The sequence below is a fragment of the Medicago sativa genome, chromosome 3 (genome assembly GCF_051527215.1).
Source record: "Medicago sativa cultivar Bolivia chromosome 3, Bolivia_mono, whole genome shotgun sequence".
Taxonomy (NCBI): Eukaryota; Viridiplantae; Streptophyta; class Magnoliopsida; order Fabales; family Fabaceae; genus Medicago; species Medicago sativa.
The window spans coordinates 11,564,323-11,583,175 of NC_140751.1; the positions used below are offsets into that span (position 1 = coordinate 11,564,323).

Below are 18,853 nucleotides of genomic sequence, written 5' to 3' on the forward strand. Positions count from 1 at the left end.
CACTTCAACTAACGGTAAAAAAAAAGTCATCTCGGCACCTTGATAATCAATCGATTTATGAAGAGTAAATCCAATCAATGTAAAGTTTTGGCACGCTGATTTTTGTTTTACAAGACAGAAATCACAGTAATATTTCAGCATCTTTATCGATTCCAAAAACAAAACCTTTTAATTTTTGTTTTTTGACAAAATCCAAATAAATAGTTCTAAAGTAATTGTCAATAAAAATTACTTGCATTGCATCTAATTCCCCAAATGCAACATAACTCGTCCTACATAATAATTTGTGTTTCCTGGCAAAAAATAGAATAGCAAATAATTTATCCTCCATACGAATTTGTATTTCCTAGCGAAAATAAAATAGGTAAAAACTTCTCCCTACGAATTTTGGTTTCCTAGCAAAACTAGAATAGGAAAAAGCTACCACACATACAAACCTGGAGTTTCTGAACTAGTTTATACAAATTTAAGTTCCAGTAGATAATTGCTTTCAGCAAAATCATGGACTGATCGACACCCTCGTCCCCCACCATCTTCAGATTTGACAACATCTTTATTATGAAATCTTCTACGTTTGTCAGCATCCTTGTTGAACATCATGCAATAGAAGCATGAATTATTAGGACAAGAAAAAGGATAGCAGGGAAAAGCAAGAAAAAAATTGAATGATAAAGTTTCCAAACAACAAGCCAATCAAAGAAACCGAGCATCACTTGTTAAACTAGATTTAGGATGGTGTTAAGTAATTCAAGCAAGAGAGATTCACCTGTAAAAATTCTAGCATTTGCTCTTCAATTGTACCACGCATAGCTAATGTTTCCACATGAATAGGACGGGACGCACCCATACGATGGGCACGACTAATTACTTGCTCCTCCATACTGAAAAGGTTTTACTCGAGTTAGAAGAAAATTAAATCGGACAAGAGTGAAAATTTTAATTGAAGTAGGAGCCATCCACCAAATTGGGCAAACAGAGGATCCACTAACAGTCGCTTTATTTAACAATACAGTTCCAGTTTACACATTCAAAAGCAACAGATATATTAACAATATAACAATTTTAGAAAAATTCAAAATCCATTTATCCCTACGCCTTTAAAGCAAAACAGCTTAATTTTATATCATCGTTTGCATATGAATCGGATTAATGTATTTACCTTCTGTCCCAGATTGGCTCCATTAAAAATACATGTGTAACAAAACTTAAGTCAAGACCCAATGCAGCACTCCCATCCATCAGAAGTGCCATACAACTTGAATCGTGCTGGAACTTGGCTAATGACTCCTTCTGTTAAAGAGAAAAGTAAATTAACCAAAGATTAGAAACCAAAAGTAAGTTTATATTTTCAGAAACGAAAATAAGATCATAAGAATCAGAAACAGAGAATAAGATCTCAAGAATTCGAACATTATACCTTGTTGCTAGAATGCATTGGGTTATACATTCCAGTATATTTGATACCATTAACAGCCAACTGGAAAAATAGAAATTTAATTGTTTAATCAATTACAACAGAATATGCAAATGGCCAACGAATAAAATATAATAGATTTACAAATGGTCACAATTGGTACAAAAAAAGCACCTGTTGTTCAATGACATGTATATGCTCAAGAAACTGAGAAAATATCAAAAAAATTTCAGGGACCACATTGGTACTAATGCTACTTGAACATTCCTGGAATGATGATGCGGAATGACTTGTGTGCAAAGGAAAACTATTTTCAATATACATCGCATTGCTATTGTCAGTATATGAACTCATCTCTTCATTGGTTCCCTGCAAAGCTTTCAACCTCTGGACGAGATATGCAACTTTACTACTAGATGTTGATTGCCAATCAGGATCCCAATTATCCTGTTCATTCAACAATCACAATGAAAACTTCAAAAATAAAAACAAAAACAAAAAAGATACAATTGAATGCGAACTGATTTCTCAATTAAAAGCCATGCCTGCGCATAAGAAGGTTGTAACTCAATAAGATCTTGGGGTACAGACCACTTTGGGTTAGGATTTTCTGGCCGTGCCATTGAATCAGGACTTTGCATCTCATACAAGTTATCACAGCCAGGATATGTACACTTTGTCTTGTCAATGGAAACACAATCAAGGCACAACATATGTCGACATGGCGTAATGAAAGGGAGTCGGCACCATTCCTTGCACCTAAGAAATTCATTAAATTAAATGATGATGATAATGATGACGATAAGAAACTATGACATACAGAAAATTAAAGCAACATGAAATATCAAAATCAAAGTATATTACCTGACACAGTGGCCACCAAACAGGAGACTGTATCTTATGGAGGTATACTCCCCTGAAGTAGAATCTAGACCATTTTTCACTAACATATCCATTGTTTCCTGAATATCTTCTCCAGCGTGTGTAACTTTAATATGTCCAGCAACACAGCATGAAAGCCTTACATTTTTTATAGCTCCACTACGAAATTTCCATTGTTTTGGATTCAGTAGACTTTCCACATGCGAAGGATCATTCCAATCAGCCATCAATATATTACGCCGAACAGTGAGTACCAACTCATTGTAACTTCTAGCATGTTCCTCATTAAAATCTAGTAAAACAACTTTCTTGATGCATGGTGGAATACTTTGCAAATCTGCCTTTCTAGCACTAATCATGCATTTCTGAAGTAAACGCAACAGACGAGACCAACCTTCTTCCATCTCTGCCTTGAATGGCCTAAGCACGCCAGCATGCCATGATTTTTGATTCAGTCCATAAGCTTCTTCATGAAGGAACCTTAGCAATGGTTGTAGATGTGTAAGTTGGCTGTTAGGAGTGTTTGATGTGTTGGGGTTCCAGTTAGTATCCACCGATTTGAAGCAACCAATGAAATAGTCATTTGCAACTTGTTTGTTAGGCTCAGGCTTGAGCCAAGAGTATGCCCTTCATCTAAAATTATCCTAAACCAGTGCACTTGCATTAGAGCACTCTTCTTACGTGGGCCCCACTCCGCACTCAAACAGCTAAATGTAGTGATGACAACATCATAATCCCAGGCAAGCGAGTACGCAGATGGTTTCCGATGATCGTTACAAACATAAACCTGCAATTGAGCAAGCCTGACATGCTTTTCTATTTGTACTTTCCAATGATCGACCAAATTTGCTGGAACAACTACCAGGGTTGCTCTTGACATGTATAACCTAACCATTGTTCTTTTGATTAGAATTTCCTTCCTTTGAAGATTCACCTTTATCAGATCCATTGTTCTTGCTTTTAGACCATTTTCATCCCTTAGAGTTTTTCTTCCCTTTCTTGAAGTTCTTCCTATCATTATCATCCTTCTTGATAGTTTGAACTTACAGGGCTTGTTGAATTGATCTTTCACTTCTTCTTTATGAAACCATCGATTCATGAGCTTCTAATGAACTCTGCAGCTCCTCAATCTTCAATGTCTTAACATCTTTTGATTCCTGAATTGCCACTGTAACGCCCTCCTTTTTAGTTAAATATTTTTATTAAGTTAGAGTCTATTTATGTGATTTATTTATTTATATGAGGTGTTAGTATTTTATTATGTGGCATTATTCTATTATTTATTAGAATATGAGAATTATTAGAGTAAGTAGATTTGGAGGTAGTTTTGAGATTAGATGTCTTTTTATGATTTAGTCGATTTATTTTGATGAGTGATATTTTGTTATGTTATATGTTGGTATTTACTAGAATAATATATATTTGTTATTTGTTAGAGATATATTTGTTATTTGGTGTAGAAATATATTTGTTATTTGTGAGAGATATATTTGTTATTTGGTGTAGAAATATATTTGTTATTTGTGAGAGATATATTTAATTTAGAAATAAATAAGATTATGAGGATTATTAGTGTGACTGGAATTGGGGGTTAGAATAGAAAGAAGAATAAGTTGTTGGGCCTAAATAGATTTGGGAAGAATATTTTAGTATTATAAATAGAGAAGCTTAGGTTAGGAAGAGTTTACCTTAAACCGCTTTTTGGAAAGAAGAGAAGAGAAGAGAGAAGTCAAGAGAAGAGGAGAATTACTTAGGAAAGAAGAACGATGCTGCTGATTCAAGAAATTAATCTAAGGTGAGGGTGAGACTATCTTGCATTAATATTAAGTTGTTAAATCATTAGATTACATCTAACAAGTTGGGGAGAGTTTGTAAGAATTTGAGAATTAGGGTTTTGAGAGAGTTTTGATGATTAGATGATGAAAACCTGTTGAATTGATGTAGAAATTGTGTACAAACCTTAGATAATCATTAGGATGATAATTAGAATCAATTTTGAGGTTAGCACCATGAGATTAGGTGAAACTTGAAGAAAATCTGCATTCTGCCCGAATTTGGATATTAAAACTGGTATTGATCGGTGCGGAATTGGTCTTAGGTGTAAACACGAAAGTTGTAGGTATGGATGTTAGTTTTCTAATGCCATTGGTCTCACGTCAAAACGATATATAGAAACTGAGTTATGGTCAAATTACTGCACATAGGTCACAGTGAATTTTTATGGACTTTCAGCACAACTTTTCCGAATTTAAAATGAAAACTGGTATTGATCGGTACAGAATTGGTCTTAGGCGTAAACATGAAAGTTTTAGATAATTTTGTTAGCTTTCTAGTGGCTTTGGTTTGACGTGAAAATGATGTTTAGTATTTAAGTTATGATTAAAATACTACAGGGAGGTCTTAGCGAAATTGTACGGTGACAGCATTCTCTGTTTCATGTTTTTGCGTTTTGTTCATATGTTTCTGTTTTGAATTGATCTTTGTTGTAAACATGAAAATTGTTGATATTTGTGATATCTTTCCAGTAGCTTTGGTTTGACATGAAAATATGTTGTGGATAATTTATTATGTGTTTACAAAGATACATAGTGAATTATTGTTGATGTTTAAATACGATGTTATATGAAGTTGTTTATGATTGATGAATATGATGTTTTAACATGTTGTTTATTATCATTTGATATTGTTATATTATGATATGACATGAATTATTTATGTGATCCATATGTTGTCAAGATGCTAAGATGTTAAGACGTTAAGATGATAAGAGTTGTATAAGTCGGTCTAAGTTGTCATGATTTAAGAAGTTGTCCATTTTAATGGAATTGTATAAGATGTTCACGTTGTTGTCCAAGCTGTAGGAAGATTGTGTTGTTGCATAGTCAGCGATGGGGGCTTAATGCCCGACAGGTTCTTGATGACCTTAGCGATGGGGGCTTAATGCCCGACAGGTCCAAATATGACCTTAGCGAAGGGGGCTTAATGCCCTGGTGGTACCACATGCATATTGAAGTTGTCGAAGTTGTCTAAGTTGTTGTCGAAGTGGTCTAAGTTGTTGTTGAAGTTGTTGTTTCATTGTAGAGTCGTCATAACTTATATTTAATGATGATTTGATAAGTGATGTTCGATGATGATGTTTTGATTATGTTTTGATGATGATGGTTGTTTATGTTTGATGATGATGTTTGATTATGTTTTGATGATGATGTTTGATGATGATGTTGTTTATGATTGACGATGATAATAATATGATATTAAATGAATATTAATGTTGATGTTATGATGTCTTGAATTGTTGAATATATGATGATGCTTGGTTATGATTTAATGATGATGTTTGTTTAAGAAGTTGATTATGAACTTAATTATGAAGTTGTTTTCGATAAATGATATGCTTTGATAATGATACTTATGTGAATTACATGTTGATGCTTATGATTGATATTGATAATATGTGATGATTGTTGGTGACTATTATTTGATGTTATATAATGATGTTTAAGATTAGTAATTGATGATATATGAAGATGTTTATGATTAATGTTATGATAGTTTATGACTAATGTAGGGAGATTAATGATACTAGTTAAGGAAGTTTAAGTTGTTAGATATGATTAATGAGTTATAAGATGTTTAAGTTGTTGAATGTACTTTATATGATTTATATGTTTAATATTATTGTTTGAGAAATCTCACCCCTCTGCTTGGAAATGTTGCTCTTCGTATGGGTAACTTGCAGGTAATCATGATTAGAGGCGTCGTGAGTGGACTCCTCACATGTGTGTCTAGGTGCTCTGATACGTAACGGGATGGGACTTGACTTTACTTCTATTCGTTACGTATTGTTTATGAACTTTTATGAATAAATATTGAACTAAGACTTATGAGATTTTCTGATGAGGCCTGTGTGCCAAAGACTTTTTATGTTGAATGAACTAATTCCGCTGCGAAGTTTTGAATTACTTATGTTCAATGATTTTGAAGAATAAATTGTTATTTATTCAGTTTATGAATTTTTAAGAAGTGTAGCATTCCGTTTAAAAGTTGTTGAACTCTGATTTTAAATAAGAAATTTTTACGTTGGGAAAACGGGGTGTTACAGCCACCACAATGAAATCAAACCTTGAAGATAGGGTCCTCATAATCTTCTCAACTATATGTTGATCAATAATAGCTTCACTACAAGCCTTCATCTGATTCACAAGATTGATGAGTTCGGAGATGTATTCAGAAATCGTTCGATCATCTTCCATCTGCATCAACTCAAATTTCCTCCTCAGTAATTGAAGCTTAATCAACTTCACTTTATCATCACCTTCATGGTACTTTGAAAGAATATCCCATGCCTCCTTTGAACTAACTGTTTTTGAGATTCTTTCAAAGTTTCCTTCATCAAGACTCTGTTGAATCAGGAACAAAGCCTTGCAATCTTTCTTCTTCAGTTCTTTGTGTTCGTTCCTTTGCACATCAGTGGCATTCGCAGCTAAATCACCTACACCATTCTGCACAATATCAAGCAAATCTTGTGCACCAAACAGATTCTTCATCATTGCACTCCATCTTTCCCTATTGCGTGCTTCAAGAATTGGAAGATGAGTGTTAAAAACCATTCATGGGGTTTCCTTCAGCGTTTCTTCCTTTAAATTGCGTGATTCAAGATCTTGATTACCCCTTAGAAGTTAGAACGTAATCACAGGATCTTGATGCCAATTTGTTAGCGCATCAAATCAAGCTTGTATCACAAGCAATAACCAGAAGCAGTTTTGCAGTTTTAGGGTTTAGTGAATTTTGTGATTTTGAGAGATTGAGAAGAGAAAGATTATGTGATTGAGGAAAGTTTGTATTATTGAAGATTGGTTAAAATGTACAATGAATAATAGCTTATATACCCAATTAGTTAGGTAGCTTGAAGCACAAGCAGTTGTAACAAACCCTAACAGTTATTAGCTACACTCTAACAAACCAGTAACAAACTTCAAAACAAACTAACTGAAAGTGTGTTAACCATTTAAACATGATTATCACTAATATAAACTTGAATTATCAACTAACAATCGAAGGGGAATGCTGGAAAAAGATTATGAAAAAATAAAAATCGTTATTTTTTTATTTATTTTAATTAGTACTTGTGAACGTTGGAATTAAATTTTGTATTTATCATTAGCCATGTCGGCGATTTGGATTGGTTTTGATTAAGTAAAAGTTTTAGTTGACCTCAGTGACTAAAATAACTACCATAAATCTAGTTGAGGTGGTAAAGCACTATTTAAAGTAAGGTTGATATGAACTTGATTACATCAGTGATAAAGTGTGTAGTTGACAAACAGTAATGAATGCCACTTATTGAGTTTTCTACATGTTATAAAAAAATCGAATTTTTGTATGGCTAAAAGATCAATAAATGATTCAATATCCTCACAATCTCAAAATCATAAACTTCATTTATTTGCAAATTTGGAGCGCATATATCACGATTTTCTATCATGATTTGCATTGATATAACACATATATATTTTACTCTTAACTTAGCCATACATTGCGGATTTAATTGATAACGTAAAAAGGATGCTTTTGGAGGTAAATAAGAAAAGAAAAATGCAAAACCTCTAAGCCACAACAACCGCATTTAAATGCGTGAACTTTACTATATTAATACAAGATATATAAAACAAAGCATTTGCTTAGTAGATAGAGTATTGTTTTTTTAAATAACAATAAATTTTATTTATATGCTAACCCAACACAAGAAGTGAAGAGGCTAGAGGAAACACACAAGACAACAGATACATAAAGACAACTAAACCACCCAAACAACCCTTAATACAATACAAACTAAACCACCCAATCAGGTCGCGTTGATTTTTAGGCTGGAGGGCAACGTTTATTTAGGTACGGCCCGAATTTCTTCGAGTTTCGGAGGAACTTGTTTTTGCAGGGATCTTGTATATGGGGTATATGTACCGGTTTATCTTTTGGGATTATTTTTGGGATTAATGCTTTAACTGCGGGACCAAAGCCGGCAGCATCAGCAAAATGTTGAGGAACAAGCATATGAGCAGCAAGGAACAACACTAGTAAGGATAAGAAAAAGGAATTAGCCATTTTAAGTTTAAGAAGTGATATTATTATTAGTGTTGGTGCATATTACATAGTGAGTTAACTGGTTTTATACTAGTTAGAGACTCAATGTGAGTTTATGGTCAATCTAAGTCATTTACTAAATGTCAAAATTGTGTATGAATTGAATTATTCAACAATGTTACAACTTCCATGTATTTGCTACTAGTTGATGATCAGTACCTATCCTTTCATTTTCCACACAACAAGACCATTTAGTATTATTGGCTCTATCTCTCCACTTGGTTGCACACCAATATGGTTTAGCAGAGAAAATTGTCTAAATTTTCAACAATGTTACACTAATAGGTACCATGTATTTGATAAATTTTATACACATTTTTTTTAAAATAATTATTTTTATTAAATCACCCTTAGAAAAGAAAAAAATAACTTTTAATTGCTACAAAGGACAATTTACTCAAAAGAAATATCCTTGATCTACCAATATGAATTGTGTGGTCTTGTGTGGTAAGGAGGAGGAAAGAGAACATTTGTTTTTTGAAATAATTATTTTTATTAAATCACCCTTAGACAAAAAAAAAACAAAAAACTTTTAATTAGCCGCTATAGTTTTTTTGACAAAACTAGCCAGTATAGTTTTATCTCTATAGTCTAAATAAATTATTGTTGTCATTTACTAAAATTATTGACAATAACCATATACGAAGACTACCTCAAAAAAAAAAAAAAAAAAAAAACGTGCGAATATTTTTTTTAAAGGAGAATCAACCATCTGGATCATACAATATCCTTATTTTATTTATTTGAATTTGAATGGCAACCACCAAGGCCACATATAGAAAGAATACTTTCCTACCAATCTTACATGATGCCATCGACACAACAAAAGATAGGTTCCATAATATGGCGCCAAAATATCCTTATCCTTATAAATATAGTTCAAAAAAAAAAAAACCTCGTTAATTTTTAAGTTGGAAAATATTAACAAGTATCTTCGAAGCACTCTTTAAGCATCTAAAGTGGTAAGATTTTATGAAAGTTGGACATTTATTGCATTGGAAATGGAAGACTTTACTTTTCTTTTAAAGAATAATTTCTTCATTATGAATGCTTCAAAAGTTCTACGATAACACTCGTTAATATGACTCTTTTAAGTTTTAGGATGTTAGCATTTCCCTAAGACACATGTTACAGATAGGGATGCCAATGGGTATGAGTAGTATGATATTCGTCCCCGCACCGTTGGATATGGTAATAGTACCCGTGTATGTACTCATACACGTGCGGGTATCTCTATACTGGTAATCCACGGGTATTTAGATACCCACAGATATTCCTGGGTACCTATGGATTTTTTAATTAATTATTTTTGTCTAAAGAAAAATACTTTTTTAATTATCTACAAACTTCAATTTTTAAAACATCCATACATAACATGTTCCATTCAATTTTCATAATCAATACCATAGTCCAAACAAATTCATCTTACATAATCTCATGCATATTCACTATTCCATAAAGCATACAAAATTCATGATTCTTACATAATCCATACAAATACAAATTCTTGAAGTAAAATAAAAGGATAAAATCATCCAAAATCTTGCGCGCGCGCGCACACAGTGTTCATGGTTTGAGACATGTGTAAACTATGTTTTTATTTTAGACATCAAACTCTTATACACATGTATATTTTAGTAATTTACTTAATTTATTAACGGGTACGGATACCCGCGGGCACGGGTATCATCAAATTTGTGTCCGTGTCCATAAAGTAACGGGTAGTTAAATACCCGTTTATTATACCCGCGGATACTCATTTAATTAGCTACTCGTCCTGTGCCCATGACGGATTTTATCAACGGATACCCGCGGGCACGGATTTTTTTGCCAACCCTAGTTAAAGATTCTATAAATAGTCTATAATTTAGCCTCTAAGGCCTTCTTGATCCTATTTTCGACCAAGTAAGCTGTAATCCTGTTCCACGCATTTCACTCAGACATGATCATCATTTAAATCATTCCTCCCGGATATGGGAATTAGATCTTTCGCCACCATTTATGTGTTAAGGACTTCCTTTTCCCACATGAAGTCATGGGTTGGGTCAAGCCTTACAGAACTCGCATATATTATTACTTCTTTTTTTTTTATAAAAATCCAAATAAATATCACTTGCATTGCAACTAATTCTCCAAATGCAACATGACTCGGGAGGAATTGCTCCATGTTGACTCGTGAGAACTCTTGTTCTAGATAGAGAACCTTATAGTTTTTGTTGTCGTAGAAAATGTTAAACAACTTTTTCCATGCAAGTTATGCGTCTGAATCGCGCTCGATAATGGTGATGAGAATATCTTCTAAGGTGGTGTCATATATCCATTATAATACGACAACATCAAAATGTGGCCAAAGATTGGGATTGATTTCTTTGAGAGAGGGAGTTGTTGGCTTATTAGTGGGTGAGGGAGGAATGATGTGATCAAAGACTTGATGAACCCTTTTGCATGAATTTTGAAGAGTTCGAACCATGTATTATATTGGACCCTTTTCAATATTGAACGTAATCTTGATGAAATTGGTGATAATTGAAAATGGTGGTAGAGGGATAGATAGGTGTGGAAGGAGTAGGGGTTGAAATTATCCTTCGAGTGGTAGCATTTTTGGGGGATGATTAGGCCCTGATGGTGATTGAAAGAGAAGAGGAACGACGTCGTTGTATTAGGTTTACGAGAGAAGGATGAGTACCAACAGCTTACTGATACCATGTAAGAATTATAATAAGATAATTACTAGTCTGTGTCATTTGCATTGAGAGGATACGTTGACACCAGGTGTCAAACTTTAGTTTGACACCAAATCTCAACCGTCTATTATGTCTAATCCAATTGTCCGTGATTATTTATTAAATTAACTTGCGTGATCTTTTCCTTGTCTCACCTGATCCCACGCCGGCTGTTCTGCTCCATCGCCTTCAACATATCAAAGTTAATGGGCAACAATCAACTATATATATATATATATATATATATATATATATATATATATATATATATATATATATATATATATATATATATATAACACACACATGATACAAATTAATGCTAAATAAGGAAATATACATATAATTACATATTGTTGACATTAATTGTTATGTGAGGTGCAAGATCCTTGAGGTCTAAGTTTCATGAGATGCAAGTTCTTTTATGTCTAAATTATCTTTCTCTCGCATTATTTTAGGTCTAAATTTCAGAAACCATTATTTCACAAATTTTGTGACAACTTTCTCTCACATGCTCACATTATATTTTTACTTTCTCTTTCTGTTGTTTTGGTTTTTGTTTCAATACCTAATTTTTTTATGTAGATCTATGTTTGTCTCATAAATTGTCGTTAAAATTGTTGTTCAAATAACACAACTCTTATTTCTAATACTCACAGTTTGTTCAAATTTTTTAAGTTTTTAAAGAACTCCTAATAAAATCAGATTAAGTTTTTTGAACTTTTTAAATACTTAAATTGAGTTTTCTCGAATATACATCTTATACATGGTAACTAGGACCACGTTGACAATATGGATAATATGCCCGGTTTTCTTTCGATTTGTAAACTTGACTATATTATACACAGGAATATAAAACAGAGCATTTACTTGGTAGATAATTTTTTCTTTTTAAACAACAATTTTTATTCATAAGATAACCCAACCCAAGAAGTGAAGAGGCTATAGGGGAAAGACACTAGGTAACAATACATAAAGACATACAACAAAACCAATGTTAAAAAGCCACAACACAAAACCATCCAAACAACCCTAAATACAATAGAATCACAGCAGAAAAACCTTAACCAAATCAAGAAAAAACACCCAGACCTTCCCCTAACACAAAATCAAACCACCTGCCATCAACACCACATCAATAGACCCCTAAATAATTGAACCAAAACCAGCCACCTAAACTTCCTCGTACAAGTAAATTACAATTACTTAGTAGATATTGATATGTCTTGTTGCATTGATGTTTCAGGCTGGAGGGCAATCTTTGCCTCGGTACTTCCCGAGTGGCTTCGAGCAATGATTGATTTTGGGCGCTTTTGGGGGCTTTATTTTTCCGATAATGGTTTTAACTGCGGGGGGCAAGGTAAAAGCATCAGCAGAATGTTGAGGAGCAAGCATAAGAGCAGCAAGGAATACCACTAGTAAGGTTAAGAAAAGTGAATTAGCCATTTTAAGTTTAAAAAGTGATATTATTATTAGTGTTGTGTTGGTGCATAATACATTGGGAGTTAAACTGGTTTTATACTAGTTAGAGACTCAATGCAATGTGAGTCTATGGTCAATCAAACTCAAAAATTTTATATGAATTGAATCATTCAACAATGTTACACACGTAGTTTCCATGCATTTGGAAAACTAGTTGATGATTAAAAATGTTCACTATGTAAATTTTCCACACAACAAGACCATTTAGTATTATTGGCTCTATCTCTCCACTTGTTTGCACACCATGTACGAAGTTGCAGCCTGTTTTAATAATAGATAGATATTAACGGTGTTTATGAAAATACACTGTTAATAGGTTATGTGTATTATATAAATAGGCTGTTAATAGTGTATTATTAAATAAATGTTCACTATTAGGCTATGGTCCCCCCAAGATTGTTACTACATGTCAAAATTGTTTATGAATTGAATTATTCAACAATGTTACATGTTCCATGTATTTGCTACTAGTTGATGATCAGCACCATTCAGTAATATTGGCTCTATATCTCCACTTGTTTAGCTGAAAAAACAGTGTACTGGAGGTGCAACCTGTTTTAATAATATTAATATATAGATATTACTATTTATACATTGAATCCTGTATAGTTTATTTATAAAAATTCCACATAGGTTACTTTATTTGACATTTGTGCTTGAATATAAAAATACAAAACACTTTTTTTTTCTTATTAAATTTTTTAATTAATTTATAAAGATTTTTAATAACTTAGTGTTTACCAATTGCACTCATTAATTCTTAAATATTATAGAATGATTGTAAACTCATCTTTGATCCTCCAAAAATAAAGAAAACTCATTCTTACGACAACACTGGTAGCTTGCCGTCCGTTTGAAAAATTCAATAAGCTAGTTTATAGTTTATAAGCCCGTACGATTAAAAAATATATGTTTCACAATTGCTTTTTTATCGTGAGTTTAAAGCTTATTTTATTAGTTTATAGCTTATTTTTTAGAAGTTGTTTCAAATAGTGTATGAGTTTATAGTTTATTATTTTTATTTCATGCTTACCTTTATTATTTTGTCTCAAATTTATTTTTATCCTTTATAATTTGTGTTGACATGGCTAGTACAAATAAGAAAATTACATTTTTAAAATTAATTTTTCTTAAAAATAAAATTTCCAAATAAAAAATGATGAATCTTCATCATCATAGTAAAAAAAATAAGTAGTAAATTTCAAATTGAAATTCTTAAAATTCTTCAAAATGTGATTTTATTTGTACGATTCCAAAAAAATTAATTTGAAATTTTCTACGTTATATTTAGTTTTTTACATGATGTTGGTGGTGGTGAAAAAGATGAAAATTCATTGTTCATATTTGAAATTTTTTATTTTTTTTATAAAAATTAATTTAGAAAATCTAATTTGTTGACTTGGACCATATTAAATGGCAAAGTAAAAAATATAATTCAACTAATGATAAAAAGCTATAATATTGCAAATGTTTTATGATTTAAATGGCTAATATATGTAACAAACGGAAATGGATCCCTTCCAGTGAGGTTTTCACTGGACTCTCTCCAGTTTTAATCCCCACCCTTAAATGCATTTTTTCCCTTTTTTCTCTTTCTCTCTCATTGCAAATCAATGGATGGAAATTCACTGGACTCTAATGTCACAAGAGACAATCCTCTAAAAAAAAAAACTGAAAAGACTAACGTTTTTATCTGTTTTCGTTGAGTTAGTTTAATTTAAAAAACTATTACATGACGTGACAAGTTTAAAAAGTTATACGGTTATAAAAAAACTCAAATTTTGAGGTTTGAGAGTTTATGGGGTTTTGTTGCCAAACAACATATATTGTATGATGGTTCGTGAATGAAAATCATAAACTTTATTCCAAAATCATAAACAAGATATATTCCTAAATGATCAATCAATGATTCAATATCATTACAATCTCAAAACCATAAACTTTATTTATTTTCAAATCTGGAACACATATATCATGATTTTCTCTCATGATTTACATTGATATAACACACACATATTATGTTCTTAACTTGGCCAAACATTCGGGATTTAATCGATAATGTAAAACATGTTTTCGGAGGTAGAATAAGATGGAAAACCTCCAAGCCAAATTATACATTGTAACTAGGACCACTTATTTTGTAGATATTGATATGCCTTGTCTCACGTTCATGTTTTACAAATGTGTGGGTGGAGGACAATATGGATATGATACCCGGTTCTTTGGCGTGCAAGGAGGAGTTCTTGGTGCATATTGGGGGCTTCTATTTTGTATTGGTGGAGGGCAAGGATATGCCCGGTTGTTTGGGTTGTTAATGCAGGAAATTAGTGGCGTGTGTATAGGAGGCTTGTAAGTTTGGGGCTTGGAATATTCAGCATCAGCAAGCCCTTGAGGAACAAACATAAGAGCAGCAAGGAACAACACTAATAAGGATAAGAAAAAGGAATTAGCCATTTTAAGAAGTGATATTATTATTAGTAGTGGTGCATAATACATATGGAGTTAACTGGTTTTATACTAATTAGAGACTCAATGTGAGTTTATGGTCAATCAAAGTCATTTACTACATGTCAAAATTTGGTGTAAATTATTCAACAATACACTCATAGGTCCCATGTATTTGGAAAACTTGATGATAAGTACCAATTCTTTAATTTTCCACACAACAAGACCATATAGTGTTTTTGGCTCTATCTCCCCAAATGCTTGTCTTTCTTTTAAATAGTTAGAACATCAAACTCCATACTTAAATCGAGCATTTTAGTAAGAAAAAATGTGATAAACAGTTTAGGAGTACTATCAATTGATGAAATTAATACTTGCCGTTCTCATAAAAAAATTGATATTAAATTATTTATTTTTGGTACAATAGGACCAAAGCCCATAATTTAAAATTATTTAGTACGTAATTAATATTTTTTTAAAATATCGTAATATATATATTTTAAAATTATATATAGGATGTTAGTTTTTTTTTTGTACGTTAATAAATTATCAAATGATTTTAGATTAATAATGTTTTTTTACTAAATATATGTGATAATTACTTTTAATTGGCCACCCCTAGAAAATAAAAACAAAAAACTTTTAATATCCAGTATAGTTTTATCGCTTTAATTTATATATATGGATAGCCGCCATTGAATAAAGAACAGGAGAGAGAGCATAATATATGGGCAGGAGACGATCTAATTCCTTTAGAAAAAATCTTTCGTATGTGGTTATTGTGTGGTAAATAACATCAATAGTGTATATAGGGAAGTAGATCGTTTGTTGCCCGTGTATTTTGTTCTCTGTCATGTTCCTTATCTAATGGTTGGTTGTAAGATCATAAAGAAAACATTTAATAATAACAGTCAAGAAGAGACAGAAAAAATGTGGATGGACGGCTGATATTAGTGTAGAACAGATAGCAAAAGAGAATTGACAGGAGAGAATCCATATTCTTTTCTAAAGTATCAACCATCTGAGTAATACAACATTCTTATTTTAAAAATGCTATGAGCACGAGAAGTACTCACTAGATCCGATAAGAAATAAAAAAAAAAAAAAAACTACATGAAAATACAACAGTAAAAAAGAACTCAACTATACATCATGTACTCACAAAACAAAGAAAAACAACTTCAGGGATGAACCAGCCACAAGTTCAAGAGCCAAAACCAAACAAATTCAAGGAAAGCAAAAGCACCATTTCACTAAAAAGTACCTCCCAAGGCCACATATGGAAAGAATATGTTCCTACCAATCACACATGCTGCTACCGGCACAGCAAATGATAGATTCCATAATATCATTGTCTGTATAATTATATGATTAAAAAAATGTCCTTAAGTTGTAGGATTCTTTTAGCCTAAATCGTTCTTTTTGTCTCTTAACTATTTTTTTGGTACCATTTTGGTCCCGTAATTAATTTTTCATTTGTTTGATTAAACCATTATTTGGTCCCTTTCGTCAAGGGGTTAACCTCCAATGTCATAGGTGGACTAACATTCCGGAGTTCTGGAAAAAGACCATTCCGGAGTTTAAAATCCGGATAAATCTGAAAAATTCTAACAATTCTATTCGAAACCAATAATCCGGACAAAGGGTGTTTTCGAAGAAAAAAAATAGGGCGCTGTAGAAATCCGATGGGAAAAGTAAATCTCTTCAACTAATGGCCATTTGAAAAAATAATGGAATCTCTGCCCATTGATATTAGATCGATTTATAAATAGTAAATCCAATCAAATATAAAGTTCTGACACGCTGATTTTTGTTTTACTAGACAAAAATCACAGTAATATTTCACCATCTTGATCACTTCCAAAAACATACCCTTTTTACTTTTTCTTTTTGACAAAAATCCAAATAAAAAGTTCTAAAGTAATTGTCAATAAAAATCACTTGCATTGCAGCTAATTCTCCTCCAAATGCAACATGACTCGTTGTCCCTACGAATTTGTGTTTCCCGGCAAAAATAGAATAACAGATAATTATTTTTCCTAGCAAAAATAAAATAGGGAAACACTTCTACCTACATACAAAATTGTGTTTCCCTGAAAAGCTAGAATCCGGAAAATGTGCCACATACAAACCTTCCGGAGTTTCTGAACAAGTTTATACAAATTTAAGTTCCAGTAGATAATTGTTTTCAGCAAAGTCATGCACTGATCGACACCCTCGTCCCCTGCCATCGTCAGATTTGGAAACATCTTTATTGTGAAATCTTCTACGTTTGTCAGCATCCTTGTTGAACATCAAGAAATAGAAGCATGAATTATTAGGAAAATAAAAAGGATAGCAAAGCAAAAAAATATTCAATGATAAAGTTACCAAATAACAAGCATCACTTGTAAAAAATTTAGCATTTGCTCTTCAATTGTACCACGCATTGCTAAGGTTTCCACGTGAATAGGACGAGAAGCACCCATACGATGGGCACGACTAATTACTTGCTCCTCCGTCCTGACAAGGTCTAAATTTCTTAATGACAATTATTCTAATACTCACAATTTGTTCAAATTTTGAGTATTTTAAGAACTTTTATTAAAATCAGATTATGTTTTTTTTTTTTTTTTTACTTTTTAAATTCTTAAATTGAGTTTTCTGGAATAGACGTCTTAGAGAAAGGAAAAAAAAAAATATTGATAGGAGGGAGATGCAAAACTTACGATTTCTTTTTTAGAACTACAAAAACTTATTTTGAGTTTTCTACAGGTTAACAAAAATTTCAAATTTCAGTTTTTTAGAATGTATTTCTAAATGATCGATCAATGATTCAATACCATCACAATCTCAAAATCATAAACTTTATTTATTTGCAAATCTGGAGCACATATATATCATGATTTTCTCTCATGATTTACATTGATATAACACACATATTATGTTCTTGACTTGGCCAAACATTCGGGATTTAATCGATAATGTAAAACATGTTTTCGGAGGTAGAATAAGATGGAAAACCTCCAAGCTAAATTATACACAAGATATACAAATTATTACACATGGTAACTAAGACCACTTATTTAGTAGATATTGATATGCCTAATTGTATCGCGTTCATGTTTTACTAATGTGTGGGTGGACCACGTCGACAATTTGGATCATATACCCGGCTGTTCGGCGAGCAGGCTCTACGGGGGATTCTATATTGGGGTGACTTCAAACAATTTGGATCTGATGCCCAGTTGTTCGGCGAACAGGCTATATGGGGGCTTCTATTTTGGGGGTCTGGCGTCAAATAAACAGATTAGCAAATCCTTGAGTAACAAGCATAAGAGCAGCAAGGAACAACATCAGTAAGGATAAGAAAAAGGAATTAGCCATTTTAAGAAGTGATATTATTGTTAGTGTTGGTGCATAATACATATGGAGTTAACTGGTTTTATACTAGTTAGAGACTCAATGTGAGTCTATGGTCAATCTAAGTCATTTAATAAATGTCATAATTTGGTGTAAATTATTCAACAATGTTACATTCATAGGTCCCATGTATTTGGAAAACTGGATGATAATTACCAATCCTTTAATTTTCCACACAACAAGACTATTTAGTATTATTGGCTCTATCTCCCCACATGTTTGTCTTTCTTTTAATTAGTTGGATATCAAACTCCATACTTAAATCTAGTATTTTAGTAAGAAAATAAGTGGATAAACTTTAGCAGTACTGTCAAGTGATGAAATTAATACTTGAGGTTCTCATAAATTGAAAAAATTAATATGT

The 18,853-nt window shown here is 32.2% G+C and overlaps 1 protein-coding gene, 1 long non-coding RNA gene and 1 pseudogene across 3 annotated transcripts in view; 1 reads left to right on the forward strand and 2 right to left on the reverse strand.

Moving 5' to 3' along the window:
* Positions 1-54: 54 nt before the first annotated feature.
* On the reverse strand, positions 55-3,314 carry LOC146935723 (F-box protein At3g54460-like; annotated as a pseudogene). The gene is made up of 8 exons (XR_015029964.1): positions 2,279-3,314; positions 1,960-2,173; positions 1,589-1,861; positions 1,418-1,477; positions 1,160-1,290; positions 767-881; positions 438-585; positions 55-293 (listed from the first exon to the last, which is right to left on the reverse strand). The product of XR_015029964.1 is annotated as an F-box protein At3g54460-like (transcript).
* Positions 3,315-6,333: 3,019 nt separating this feature from the next.
* LOC146935724 (uncharacterized) lies at positions 6,334-6,906 on the reverse strand. Its single transcript, XM_085749088.1, has one exon. The coding sequence runs from the start codon at positions 6,904-6,906 to the stop codon at positions 6,334-6,336; it is 573 nt and encodes a 190-aa protein (XP_085605214.1).
* A 7,927-nt stretch (positions 6,907-14,833) lies between these two features.
* LOC146935725 (uncharacterized) overlaps positions 14,834-18,853 on the forward strand; it is a 47,606-nt gene continuing 43,586 nt past the window's right edge. The window contains exon 1 of the long non-coding RNA XR_015030341.1: positions 14,834-14,969. This is a non-coding gene — a long non-coding RNA (uncharacterized LOC146935725). The remainder of the gene's footprint in view (positions 14,970-18,853) is intronic.

Coding starts and splice junctions, on each gene's coding strand:
- LOC146935724 (XM_085749088.1), bottom strand. CDS start 6,906: ATGGTTTTTAACACTCATCTTCCAATTCTTGAAGCACGCAATAGGGAA.